The sequence below is a fragment of the Eschrichtius robustus genome, chromosome 14 (assembly GCF_028021215.1).
Source record: "Eschrichtius robustus isolate mEscRob2 chromosome 14, mEscRob2.pri, whole genome shotgun sequence".
Lineage (NCBI taxonomy): Eukaryota > Metazoa > Chordata > Mammalia > Artiodactyla > Eschrichtiidae > Eschrichtius > Eschrichtius robustus.
Genome location: NC_090837.1, coordinates 82642630 through 82655813, shown reverse-complemented (window position 1 = coordinate 82655813; position 13184 = coordinate 82642630). Strand labels below are relative to the sequence as shown.

The 13184-nt window shown below is 55.2% G+C and overlaps 1 protein-coding gene across 1 annotated transcript in view; it reads right to left on the bottom strand.

Annotated features, from left to right (window-relative positions):
- Positions 1-11481, bottom strand: part of ONECUT2 (one cut homeobox 2) — a 39419-nt gene extending 27938 nt beyond the window's left edge. Inside the window, exon 1 of the mRNA XM_068563311.1 lies at positions 10248-11481. Within this exon, the coding sequence (XP_068419412.1) occupies positions 10248-11481 (1234 nt within the window). The remainder of the gene's footprint in view (positions 1-10247) is intronic.
- Positions 11482-13184: the final 1703 nt, after the last annotated feature.

The following is a 13184-nucleotide window of genomic DNA, read 5'->3' as shown; positions in this document are numbered from 1 at the left end:
GCTGGTTCACTTTTTCTCTTCCCAGGGGGTTTCACAGAGCCCACCTCTGGCTCACCGATCTGGCATATCTCTTTCCTGATGTCCTCCCTGCCCATACTAATTCTCTCACCCCCTCTCCTTCGTACAATACTTCGCCTTTGCAGAGCACCTTACAGTTGGTACAGCCCTCACTGGCACCATCAACTGAGCCGTTTCTCTTACACACATAACCATTCCTCTTCTCTCCCACAGATATTTTTTTGCCTTCTCTGCCCCTCATCTCTCAAGCAGGAGACTATTACCTCAGTGTGCAGGGTGGGCGAAACACCTTTACCCATCACAGCAAAACCTCTGATTTCTCCTTGGTGACAAATTCGGAGAGGCAGAGGTTAGAGTTCCAAAGGACCAGGAGAAAGTCCCCTAAGAAATTTCTAGGAAAATACGGGTAGTGGTCAGTAGGGTGGGGAATGGAGACACAGACACTAGGAACAAAGTGAAGAAAAGAGCCTGGGCCTTAGAGGTGCAAGGCTTGTTGCAGTTAGAAGACTTCCGGCAGGGGGCACTCTAGCTCAAGGTGCTTTTGGTAGAAGCCTTGACTGTGCTCCTGGTTCCACCTCAAACTTCCTTTCTGCTAAACAACCCGCTAGCCAGGTTTGGAGGTCTGTCTTCCTCTTGATCCAAGCACTTTGCTAAAAAGCACCGTTCGCACAATTCTATTTACTGTAATACACAATGATGAAGGGAACATAAATAAGAAAGAGAGGGTCAGTGGGAGGATTTTTTTTCTCATGTATGATTGATGGTGCTCAGATCAAAACTGTGTAATCATCAATAACATGATTCAGCAATTGGGAAATGTAAACAAGTTGTGCAAGTGCTTGCTTTGGTCAAAGCCCTGGAGGGGCTCATGGGGCTGGGCCAAGCTTGAAGAGGGCAATGCCAACAGGATGCCCTCCCTCCCACCAGGGCAGAGCTGGCTGTGCCTACAGCCTGACTGGCGTGACCTTTGCCTTTTGCAACACACATGCGGTTGGGCCGGCGTTAATGGCACTTTGCAGGGAGCTCCAATTGAGTAAACAAAAAATGCCTTGCCCTGTTCTAATGGAGCACATTATTCTGAGGCCTAAGCCTTCATCCAGGCCCCTGCAGCTGCTCTGCAGGTCAGTGCTACCAATAAAGCAATTAGCCAATGAGAAAACTCTTCTTCCCTGAGGGGGACTCGGGGGCTTTGTTGCAGTTGCTGTGCTTTGCTTTGGGTTTTTAAACAAGCAATCCAAGTTGATCTGAGCCTCTTACATCAGACTCCAGGATGAAGACACTGAAATTGTGTGTTTGCTGAGTGTGATATTTTAAGGAACTGGTCCCCTTGTTCAACACAGACTGGAAAGCTCACTGCTTCCTGTTCAATTAACCTGAACCATAGCTGAACTCTGCCCTTTGAACCCACTCAGCAGATAAATACATTAGCTCACCTAAGGAATCATTAATATTTTTCAATCACATAAAACAAACATGAATGTCTGAACACAACCCAAGAGATAGCCAATTAGGAATAGCACATGGAACATGTTGGAAAAAAAATCACAAATGGATGTTATTTACAGAACAAAAAGGGTCAAGGAAGAAATAAAAACGGATCATACCAACAGTTCTGGAAACAAAAGGGACTTTCATTTTCATTTCCGCAAACACAAAGGGTACTGAGCAATATTTAGCAATTCCTGTTCCATCTACACTGCTCAATAAGAAAAAGTTGTACCCTACTCCTGGTCTGATTTCTACTTGCTTCCATCAGAACACACGACTCCAAGCCCTTCTCTTCGAAAGTGACTTCAGTGTTCATGCTCATATACAGAGTCCAAAATATTGCATTTCTGGGGACAATTTTATTCCCAATTTGCTACAAATGAACCAAAATAATTTTTGTGGAAGTATCACTGCCATTAAGTGAACTAGTGTAAACGAACCAAGCTAGTGGCTTGACTGAAATAATTTTACAGTAGAAAATGATGTTCCTGTGATGTTGTTACTCTAGCATCTAAACAGATTTTGTTTTGGGGGGAGGGAAAGAGAGAGAAGAGAAGAGAAAAGAGGAGATCGCTAAATGCCATCTATTTTGTCCTTATCCCTGCATGTCATCTTAGAAGAATGAGAAAAACATTCCCCGATCAAGTCATTACACATTTCAGTTTGATTCAGTTCCACTTCCCACAATTCTGCCTCTTGACTCCTCCCCTCCTACCCCCTTTTCATTTTTGTTTGGTTTGGAGTGTGGGCTTAATGCCCAGCTATCCTAGATGAGAACACTTAAAGGAATATCACAAGCACAAAGGGTAAATCTATTGAATGAGGGTCTTTAACTATGTGGTTTCCTTAAAGGGAAAGGTTGGATCAATAGGATCAATATGAAAGGTTTCCCTGGCCCTGCATAAAAGGGTAAGGGCTTCTCTTTTCACTGGTTTAACTTTACTCTCTGACAAATGCAAATCAATGGATCTGTGTTTACAACAGATTCCCTAACAGACCCAACCTGGGTAAAGCCCAGAGCCTCGCCCTGGGGGTGGGGAGTCCAAGCTTGCTCTAGGGGGATGCTCTAGGGCAGAGCTTAAGGCTCAAGGCCCTGGGGGTGGAGTGGGCTTGCTGCCCACTGGGATCCTGCTGCTGCCGCCTGTGGTCTCTCCAAAGGGGACAGAAAAAAATGGAGCAATGGAGCTCCGGACTGTTCCGAAGATGCCTCAACCCAACATAAACATAAAGCCCAAATTCCTAGGATCTGGTGAGCCAGTCGACCTTGTTTCCTACCAGTATAGATCTGGGAGGTTGACTACACAGAGGAAGCTGGAGTGGGATACCTACAATTGGAGCAGCCCATGCATTTCAGCTCTAGAATTCTCCTTCTGTCCTTTCTTAGGCGGTAACTGGCTCTCTTAGCTATTACAAGGCAAACCACTGAAACTGTGGGTTCTTTCCCCCTTAATTTTACCTTGCCCTTTAAAAACGTGATGCTTTCCAGAGATTACATGACTTCAAGTCAATACCAGTTACAGAGAAATTATTTTTCTTCCTGCAGGAGAAAGTATATGTATATTTGATTACATGAGCCAAAGTCCAATGCTGATTAAATTACATTGGAGGTGTGCTTCCAACCCAAACAAAGTCTGCTTTCTACAGAAGAGTAATGGATCTTCAAATGGCGAGAGAGGCGCCAAGGTGGAACGCAGAGCCTCCCTTCCCTCTGGGACAACTTGTGTAGGACGGTTTTTCACAACAATGTCCACAATGTCCACTTCTCCCCCAGTGAGACTAGCTCTGTCTGCACAACCCACAGCCCGCCTCCACGCCTTGCCCATCTGTACCCTGCCACGCATCAGAGGGGCTGAGTTACCCAGTCAACCTCCCCAGCTCCTCCTCCCTGCCCCTACAAGAACCTGTGTACATTTCTCAGAGTCTTCACCTGGAGTGAGACTTGGAAATCAAAAATCAAGCTTTTCCCAAAGGCACTGAAATGCATTAGGGGGACAGACTGGGTGATGAAAGGGGGTGCTGATGGGCCCCCAGCCCACCCTGAGCAGGCTCTGTACCTGACAGTATAAATATCCCTGTTGGGTTCCCTCATAATGGTCTCCCCCCACCAAGAAAAGTATCCCCTCAGAGGAAGCAATTTTCCCCAGGTCAGGAAAAACAAGGGTCTCTGAGAGGGCTGGGGACGAGGATAACGCAGAAGCTGTAGATGAAGTTTAAGGCCCAGGGTTCCTCAATATTCACCCTTTTCCCCAGGGCCCTTTATCCAGACAATTATTTCTATTTATTCCCTCCTCATTTTCCTTCCTTTGGCAAGAGCCCAGAAACTAAATCCCTCTGCTTCTCCTCTGAGGTTTCCATTCCTCCAGGGATACCCCGACACGATACCACTTTCCCTCAAGACAGTTTCTACCAACACCAGTCACCAGCAATAGTGTGGTGGTGTCCAGTGCTTTCTTCCTGAGAACTCTTCAACCCCCTTCCTCCGATCTTCCTTTAGAAACAGGTTCTAAAGCCCAGAAAACCAAGAGGCGACCCTGAAGTGAAATTTTGGACTGAAGAAAGCTGGAGAGGCAGCCTCTTTCCCCCTCAGGGTTCAGGCCTGGAGCTCAAGAAGGTAAACCCTGCCCAGGGTTCCCTGTTACCTCTGGGCAGACATGTGTCTCTAGAGAGAAGTGGGGCTGCTCTCAGAGACACAGAGAATCTGGGGGGATCAGTTTCCCCTCTGCCCCACCCTCACCATTCACCAGGAATCCAGCCCTGTTTTGGGGTTCTAAGATGGGGTTGGGGGAGAGTCTAAGATTCCACCCTCCAAAAGCCCACTCGCCCCTCCCAGAACCTAAGAGCCCTTCACCAGGAGCTTGAGGGGAGGGGCCCGCTGTCTTCCGCACCAAAAGGAAACAGCGCACCCTTTTTGGTTTCTGTATCTGATCACCTGACCTAGTTCACTGTAGGTTTTCAGAAGAGGGGTAGGGCTCATTCTGACTAGGAATCAAGGAGCTGTATCAAAGCTCCCTTCTCTAAGGAAACCCACTGGAAGGAAGATGCCCCCTATCTCTGGGGAGGACAGAAAGAAATGACTGCTTCCCCTTTGCCACATGGCAAAGCAGAATAACGCAAGATTTGTTTTTTTTTCCTCTCTCCTTTCCTTCCTCCTTTTTCTCATTTCGTTCTTGGAGAAGGAAGGAAAACACTCCTTTTCGTCCAGGTTGAAACCTTCTCTTGAAGGAAAAGCTTAGTATTTCTAAAACTGGAGAATTTATAATTTCAAAAAACCCGAACAATTTAGTTCTTATCTCACCCCCACTACCGTCCCAGCTCTTTCTTTCCTTCATTCACCTTAGTGTTCCTTCTGGAAGAATAAGCCATTTGGCAAAGGGAGCGGTTGGCAGGATGTGGAGGTCTTCCTGCCAGAGGGAAGGGACAGCTTTGAAGTTCTTTCTTTTCCCGTCAAGGCAGGTGTCTCAGAAAAAACCTCTCTACCAGGGCCAGGCCTGAGTCCCGCGCCTCAGAGGGGAAGATCTCTCCAGCTGGTGGGAAGGGGAGCTGGGGCGGTGCGGTTCCCCAGTCTGGTGTTTCTTACCAGCCGGGGCAAGAAACAAGATTCTTCTCTGGTTGACCCAATTAGCCCAGAGCAGACCATTCTGAGGGATGAAGCCCAGGCCATTGTCACTGGGGCCTCGTTTAACTGTCCAAATAATGCACCAGTGTAGAAAGTCTGCGAATGGGAACCTTTAATGAGAATGTTCCTTCTTAATGAAAACAAGGATGGAGAGGATCCGCGGATCAGGAAGCTGCGAGGTTAGCAGGCAGCTTTAGAGACGTCGTTTCTATACGTCTGTGTCTCTTATCTCTGCTTTGCAAGTTAAGTTCATCTGTACCATTTTTTCTAGGTTCCTACATATATGCTAATGATATTTGTTTTTCTCTTTAGAGACGTCGTTTCTAAAGTTCGGCTTGGACGTTCCCGCATATGGAGAGGAGACCAAATTTCCCGGATGCTTTCCATGGAGGAAAGAAGTTGCCCCCGGCCCTGCTGGACCAGATGCGGGCCGCGCGGGGCAGAGGCGAAGGCACCCTGCTTACACGAGAGGACTGGGAGGACTCGGGCGCCGTCCCGTGCGACGCCTTCGGTATACCAACCACCCGCAGAGCCCGCGGCAGGGAGCGCAGAAAGCGGCGTTGCGCGCGCGCGGGGACTGGGGGAGAGCGCAGGCAGCCTGGCGACAGCAGGAAACCTTGAGTAGGAAGCGGCGGGCTGGGGCCGCGCGGGGTGAAGCAGCGGCCAGACCCGAGAACCCGCCGGGAGCTGGGGAAGCAGCGCGGCGGGAGCGCCGGGGAGCCAGGCCGCTGGCGAGCGCTCTGCTGGGAAGAGGGCGCCGTCGGGCTTACTGGAAACGCGCCGGATCAAGTTCCAGATCAATGAAATCTGGGTCCACACGTTTACGTTATTGTTGCCAGCATTAATGCTCTTTTAATCTTCTAAACATTATCAGCATCGATCTCCCTCCATATACACATTTGTTTGAGAAAGTGACATAACCACATGGTGGAAAGCCTGGAATAAAAATAAATGCGCAGCCTCTCGCATCGAGGGTGCCTGGCGACCCGGGCTACTTCTCGCCCGCGGGTTCACTACCCTCCCTCGCGTCCCGCCGGCTCGGCCCAGCTCCCGCCCACCTTAATGCGAGTTGGGAAGGTGTTCTCGAGGCACCGGGGACTTGACCAAGCAAGGATGGTAGCGAGCTTTTCAATTATTAATCCGACCAGCCAGCAGGAGAAAACATCTTGTGTTCCGTACCGACGTGGGCTACATTCGGCCTCTCCGGCTCGGACCCCGAACTAAACCTTCGGGAGAGACCGGCTGAGCCCGGCCGAGAGGCTGACCAAAGGGAGGGGTGGGAGTCGGGATGCGGGTCTCTGCGGATGAGGTCCCCGCCCCCGTCCCTAGGCTTAGGGTGGCCTGAGGACGTCCCCTGGCGCCAAAAGGAGCCGCGCACGCACGTGGTGCCCCTGGCAGGCGCCGCAGCGTTCTGCCCTGGCCACGCTCCGCTGCCGCGGGCGTCAGGTGGCCCAGGCGACATCCCGTTGGGTTGGTTAAGGGCCCTCCTCTGCCTCAACAGAGTTGGCTCCAGAGTGCCGCTGGGAGCTGCTGCCTGGAGAGGGCCGGGCGTCTGCTCGCCGCGGGGACGCGAGGCAGGCTCGGGGCGGGCCGCCCCGGGAGCCCGGCTCACAGAAGGCGCAAACCTCAGCAGGGTGTGTCGTCGGAGGGTCTCTGCTCTGTCTTCCAGTTGTTGGAGGAAACCACTCCCGCCACCGGGGCCTCGATCGTCCTCCGCGAGGCGCCCATCCACTTTCTTGCCTGGGTTCTCTCCGTCCCTCCTGGTTCATGTGTGCTTAGTTCAGAGGCCTCCTGGGCTCAAAGCCAGTGAGGGTTTGTGCCTGAACACGCTGGAGTTTGTCCTCGCCGCCTCTTGCCGGGTTAATAAAAACTGCTCTGCGGGAGCCAGCCCCGGGGACCGCGGAAGAGACCCAAGGCCGCATGGTTGCAGTTTCGGCCCTCGCCACCCGTTATGAACGAAGTCGTGCACTTGGAGCCCATTTCTCTGAAATCTACTGTTGAGGCAATCTGAGTTCCCCCATCTTCTCCCTTCCCTTTTGAAATGCTATCCCGGGCTGTGGATACACCGAGGCGGCCGGCGCTTCTGTTGTGACGGGGGTGTACTTCACCTAAGGGTGAGGTTGCCGACACTGGCCGAAATCAGACATCTTAACTCTGTGGTCCCTCAAACCCCTACCTGCTTACCTCTGGCAAGACCCAAAATGAGAAAGAGAAAGGGAAATTAAAAGGAGGGAGAGAGAGAGAGAGAGAGAGAGAGAGAGATTGAGAGAACTGGTCTCGATGAGATGGGGGGCTGGTCGGTCTCGGCGAGGTTCGGGCCTGGGAGTCAGGCAGAGCTGCCCTGTAGAGTCACTGGGATTGTTTAACCCCCAGAGCTCAATGGTGTGGGCCCTCGGCAGCGTCCTGGCGAGATTCCGATCCATACTCCTGGAGGAGAAGGCCTCAGCTTTTCTTCTCCATTTGCTCCCGTCCCCTAGCACTCCAAGCACATAATACCAGTCCCAGCTTCTGCATCAGTGTCTGAAGAGACTGATCTACTGACCCCAAACTGAAAAACCTCCTATGTAATAATAACCACTCAACACCCTTGTAGTTGCTGATCAAATGGCCAGATAAAAAGGCTAAAGCTCTTGTCCCTTTTCAACTCTGGGTAATAAAACACACACACATTTGAATGCTTGAGCAAAGCGGGGTCCCTCGCAGGAAATTCCCAGTCGCTGAAGGAGGCTTTCAGACTCCCACTGAAGGGGCTTTCTTGCTCCTACTCTGAAAATCCCCGATGCTGCCCGAGGCCAGCCCCTGAGGAGTGGCCCCGGGACTCTCCCGTGGTGGGTGGTGGGACTGGGGTCCCCCAGGGATGCCACACTCTCCCTCATCCCAGCAATGCTGTTGCGAAAATGCTTGAGACCGGCTAACCAGCAAAGCATTACTTTCCAAATCACTTTCAGACATACATTGGCAGAAGGCACGTGTTTTTAAAATCTCTGTCTTTTTCGGGACAGGCGTGAGGGGGCGGCAGCGCTCTGAGATCAGCCAGAGTAGAATAGCTGTCATCCTGCCTTTACCTTACCCTGGTCCCCCCTCTCCAAGACCAGCTGCCAAGTTTCTTCTGGCTGCCTGTGCCCAAGAAGCCAGCCCTTGCTAAAACTCACCCGTGAGGGACTAAAGGTATTTTCAGGGGCCTAAGACAAAGGGGTACCACACTGTTTGGAATTGTCAGTAAGCTTCCAGTTCTTCACTGATATTCTCTATTCACTGCTTACTCTTTGCGAGAAACCAAGAGCAATAAGAAAATTGTAGGAGAGGATGAAGAGTAAGCTAAATGAGGAGAAAGATAAAGTAGGTTTCTAAATCCATGCAGAACTATTTGGAGTCCACCGATGTGGGGAAGCCCTTGGGGGGGGGGCTAGTTTCTTTACCTTTTCAGATCAACACGGCGGGGAGATTACTGACTGGAGATCCGAATCCTCCAACAGCGGGCAAAGGCGGAGGCTGTCAGAGTGGAAACGCCCCCTCCCCAAGCCTGGGCGAACACGCTGCCTGTCACATCCCCCAGCCCTGTCCGGCGTAGGTAGACTGCACCCTATAAACCAGGCTCAGCGGTGCGAGGAAAGCTCCGGGGAGCCGGAGAGGAAGCCTGAGCTCACAGCTCCGGAAGCGCGTTGTGTGCGGCTCGGAACCGCGCGCTACCCACTACCCGCACCTATGTAAATCACTGCCACCACGAATTGTCCCCCAGATAATCCGACGATCGGGAGGGACAGCCTCAGTCCAAAAGAAGCTGCCCATCTCGGCCTGCAGTCGGGTACCGTGCATCCTCCCCAGTGGGGCGCCTGGACACTTTGCCCCTCTTGGCCCGTGGCAGGGTCCTGGGGGCAGCGCAATTGCCACGCGCACCGCGCTGGGTCTGTGCGCACTAAAGCGCGCAACTGTGCGCGCAACTGTGTGCCAGTCGCAGCCACGGCTGCGCCTTTCTCTCTGGTTCCCGCCGCCCACACAGGAGGTTTCTGCGCTCCTAGAACAATAGAGGGCTGTACCTCGCGGCTCTGCCGCTAGAGGAGGCACAAAGAGCTAAGCCGGCTACAGAACAATGTAACCAATGCGTCGACCCGTCCTCTCCCGCCGGCCGCCAGCCCTCCCCGTCGCCGAGCTACGCGCACAATCAGCGTCCGCTTAATGCAAAGGTGGAGCCTGTAGCCCGCGGCCAAGATGCGTTAACTAACCTGCATCTTAATTTTTCTGCACCTCTTCCCGCGAGCTCCCAGCCTCTCCCGGAGGCCCCAAACCTCGGCAAATCCTGGCAGACGCTGGGAGCCGGGCAAGGACGGCCGGCGAGTGAGGCAGGACGCTCTCTACTCTTAGTTGCTCCTCTCCCGTCCTCCCAGAGAGGTAGATGTGGCAGTCCCAACCTTCGTCCTTGCACCCTCCCCTCACTGTGGGCAGAGACAAGGGAGCTGGCCCCAGCCCGCTCTTTCGATCATAAAGTCCCCGTGCCAATGTCAAGGCCGGAAACGGGCTCGGGAAACGCTGTTGTATCCTGGTCACCCGTTCTCCGCGTGGGCAAGGCTGTGACTCTTGTCAGTGACCAAACAAGTTTGCCTCCCGTTCCCCCCCTCCCTCCCCCGCCCACCAACTGCCTCCATATAGGGAGACCAGGCAGCTTGGAAAACTGAAATGTATTGCCTAAGCAAGCTCGGAAATATATTGTCTAAGCAAGAGTTCAAGTGCACAGGGTTTCCAATAAAGGCAATCCCCCTTCCCTGTGAGTCCTGGAAAGAGAGGGCTCCTAGCGGACACGGCGCACCCCCATCGCGACTCCCACAGCTGGGTAAGGTCGGAAGAAGAGGGCAGAGTTGGCACGTTGAGCAAAGTGCGAATAAAATGCGGGTGGGGGTCGGTCAGGAAGCCCGGGAGACAAGGAGGGAGGAAGGAAGAGAAGAGAAAGGGAGAACAGAAAGAAGAGAGGAGAAAGAGGAAACAGAAGAAGAAATAGAGAAGAAATAGGAAGTGCGGAGAGGAGAGGAGCCGAGAACCCAGAGATGTGGCTAAGCGCCCTCACCCGGGGCCACAGGCACCCCGTTGCCCTCTCCCAGCACCCTGGCTCCAGGAGACCCTCTGGGCTTACCTGCCAGGCGTAAGGCAGACATGCGCTGGAACTCGGGCTCCTGCAGCCACTTCCACATCCTGCGGAAGGTCTCCCTGCCAGATTTGAGTTTACTCCACGGTTTGGGGTTCCGGAGCAGGTCGGAGAGAGTCCCCTGAGACCGGCACAACACCCTCTGCGCGAAGATTGCCTGTGGGATGCTGTAGCGCTTCAGCTCGGCGGTGATGCGCTGGGCCACCTCTTTGGTGTTGATCTCCTCCAGCTGGCCTGATGTGGCCACCTGCGATCCCGAAGAGGACGAGGGTGGCCTCTCACGGCTAGGCGCCAGCACCGGCCCATGGGACTGAGCGTGGCCCGGGTGGTGTAGGCCGTTGAGGTGCGACATCATGGCCGCGGGCGGGGTGCCCAGACCGCGGGATAGGTGTTGCTCACCGCGGGTCAGCATGGCAGTGTGGTGCGCGTCGAAGTTGGGGCTGAGCATTTTGTCGTGGCCCGGGGGCCCATAGCTGGGCAGGCTCTGCTGCGCGTTGTGGAGGCCGCCCAGCCCGTTGCCCAGCGGTGTGGCCGCCAGCGGGGACAGGCTCTGGCTCATGCCGGGCATCTCCTTGTAGGGGCTGTAGAGGTTGTTCATGGTCGGGAGCCCGCGCTCGTCGCGCATGAGAGTGAAGCTGCCGCTGACGTTGCCCGACAGGCGCTGGTGGTGGTGGTGGTGGTGGTGGTGGTGGTGGGGGTGCGGGTGCGGGTGGTGGAACTTGTCCGACACGGTGGAGATGGGCGGCAGCGGCTGGAGCGGCGTCAGCGTGGTGTAGGTGTTGCTCATGCCCATGCCGGGCGGGGACGAGTCGCAGGACATGCTCATGGCATGATGGAGCGGGATGGAGAGCTCGGGCCGGTAGTCGCCGCCGTCCAGGATCGAGGCCATGCTAGTGACCATGGCCGAGCGCGACGCCGCCGCTGCAGCCGCTGCCGCCGTGCCCAGCTCCTGGTGCGCCGTTGGCGGCGGCGGCGGCGGCGGGCCCCGCAGCGAGCCAGCGGCGCCGCGGCCCGCGTGGTGAGGGCTGGTGCTGGCCAGCAGCTCCTGCTCATGGCCCGGGCCCCCGCCGCCGCCCCCGCCGCCCCCGCCGCCGCCCCCGCCGCTGCCGCCGCCGGCCGGCCCGTGCAAAGTGCCCAGACTTTCCATTGTCAGCTCCGGGTTCATGGCGCAGCCTTCTAGGTCTTTGGTGAGGCATCGATAGGCGGTGTAGGCAGCCTTCATTCAGTCCATCGGGGCCCGGGGGCGGCGGGGGCGGCGGGGGCGGCCGGCGGGCTGGCAAGGCGCGCGTGGCGGAGCTCTGCCGCGGGAGCAAGGGAGGGCGCGGGAGTGCGTGAGCGTGTGGAGGGGGAGCGTGCGTGCGGGTGTGCGCCCCGGGCTGCGGGCGGGCGGGCGCGTCCGGGGTGGGGGTGGGGTGGGGGCGGACGGGGCGTGTGTGCGGGAGACGGGAGGGGGCGGGGAAGGAGGGAGGGATCACCGAGTCCCGCCGCTCGGGGCGGCGCGCTGCCTCGCCATGTCCGAGCCCGCTCCGGCGCCGACGTCTTCTGTTTGGGTGAGCGGGAGCTGTCCAGAAGGGCTCTGCCGCTCGCCGGGGCAGCCAACCTACCTTCCCGGACCCGGGGCGGGGCAGTGCCCGATGGGCGCCGCGAGCAGCCACTGCGTGGTCGCGACTGCCCCGGGGGGCGGGCCTTCTGCGCACAGCTGCCAATGGCTGAGGAGGGGGCGGGGCCGCGCGTTTCATGTTTGGCTGACGGCTCTGTGCCTTTTTTTTTTTTTTTCCTCCTTTGCCACTGGAATCAAACGTCAAGGAGAGGGAGAGAGGGAGGGGAAGAGAGGGTAGTGGGGAGAGAGAGGCGAGAGAGCGAGTGAGGGAGAGAAATTACGTTAAAGATGCCGCACTGTGTCTCTCCGGAGCTGCTGCGACCTGGGCTAAAGGGCTTTGCTTCAGTTCCCCTTGCTTCACCCCAAAGCTTTTATCGAGGCAAGCCAGGAGGGAAAGACTCCAGCTACGTGCTGGTGTAAAAACAATCCCACGTCTCCTAACAAGCCACTTCCTAAGCGTCCCTAGCTGGGAGCCAGTAGTTTAGCCTTTTAAAATGCGGGCGGTAATGTATTCTAATGTAGGGTAAATTCCCGAGACTGGGGAGTGCGGAATCTGCGGGGCGAAGGAACTCCAGCGCCCTCGCTGCCTGCGAGCTGCGGCCGGCGGACGCAAGCCCACCCGCGGCGCGGGCCGCAGTAATGCCTGCAAAGTTAACACAATAACATCATTTAATTACCCGGCGAGCCCATAAATCTCTCAGTTATGAGCCTTCAGAAGGGCCCCTGCTAGATTGCAGAACAAAACTAGAACACCAGGAGCTACGGTTTCAAGGTGACCAAATGCTTGCTGCGCGAGCGAGTTGGAAAGGAGTGGTGGGAGGGGGCGGGGGCTGGAGGGGGGTAGTGTACAGCAGGGTTGTTGCCGATGCCTTAGTTAGCAAACTTCTCCTGGGGGTAGGGAGTATGTAAACGTCCGGGACGTTACTCGCGGACCTTTCCCCTAACACACACACACACACACACACACAGACACACACACGTCTCTCGAATCCCGGGAGAGGAACACCCTGGGTTACGGCTGTGGATAGATGACATGGAGCCCATATCTGTATATCCAAACCTTGTTTCTGAAAAGACCAGAGCCCTGGTGAGTTCTAGAACGCTCGCAAGCCGCAGCTTTGAAAAGTGTACCTTCATCTACCCAGGATTGCCGTTGTTTAGTAACCCCTGGTCGGCGACTGGGAGTGGAGCGGGGCTGTAGAGAGAAGGTGGAGATTTCTGCGGCCCGGGTTGGGGTGGAGGGGGTAGTTGAAGGCAGAGAGCCACTCGGCATTGAAAACCTTACAAGAAACAGATTCTTCCGAAGCAGGTTGCGTTCTGATTGC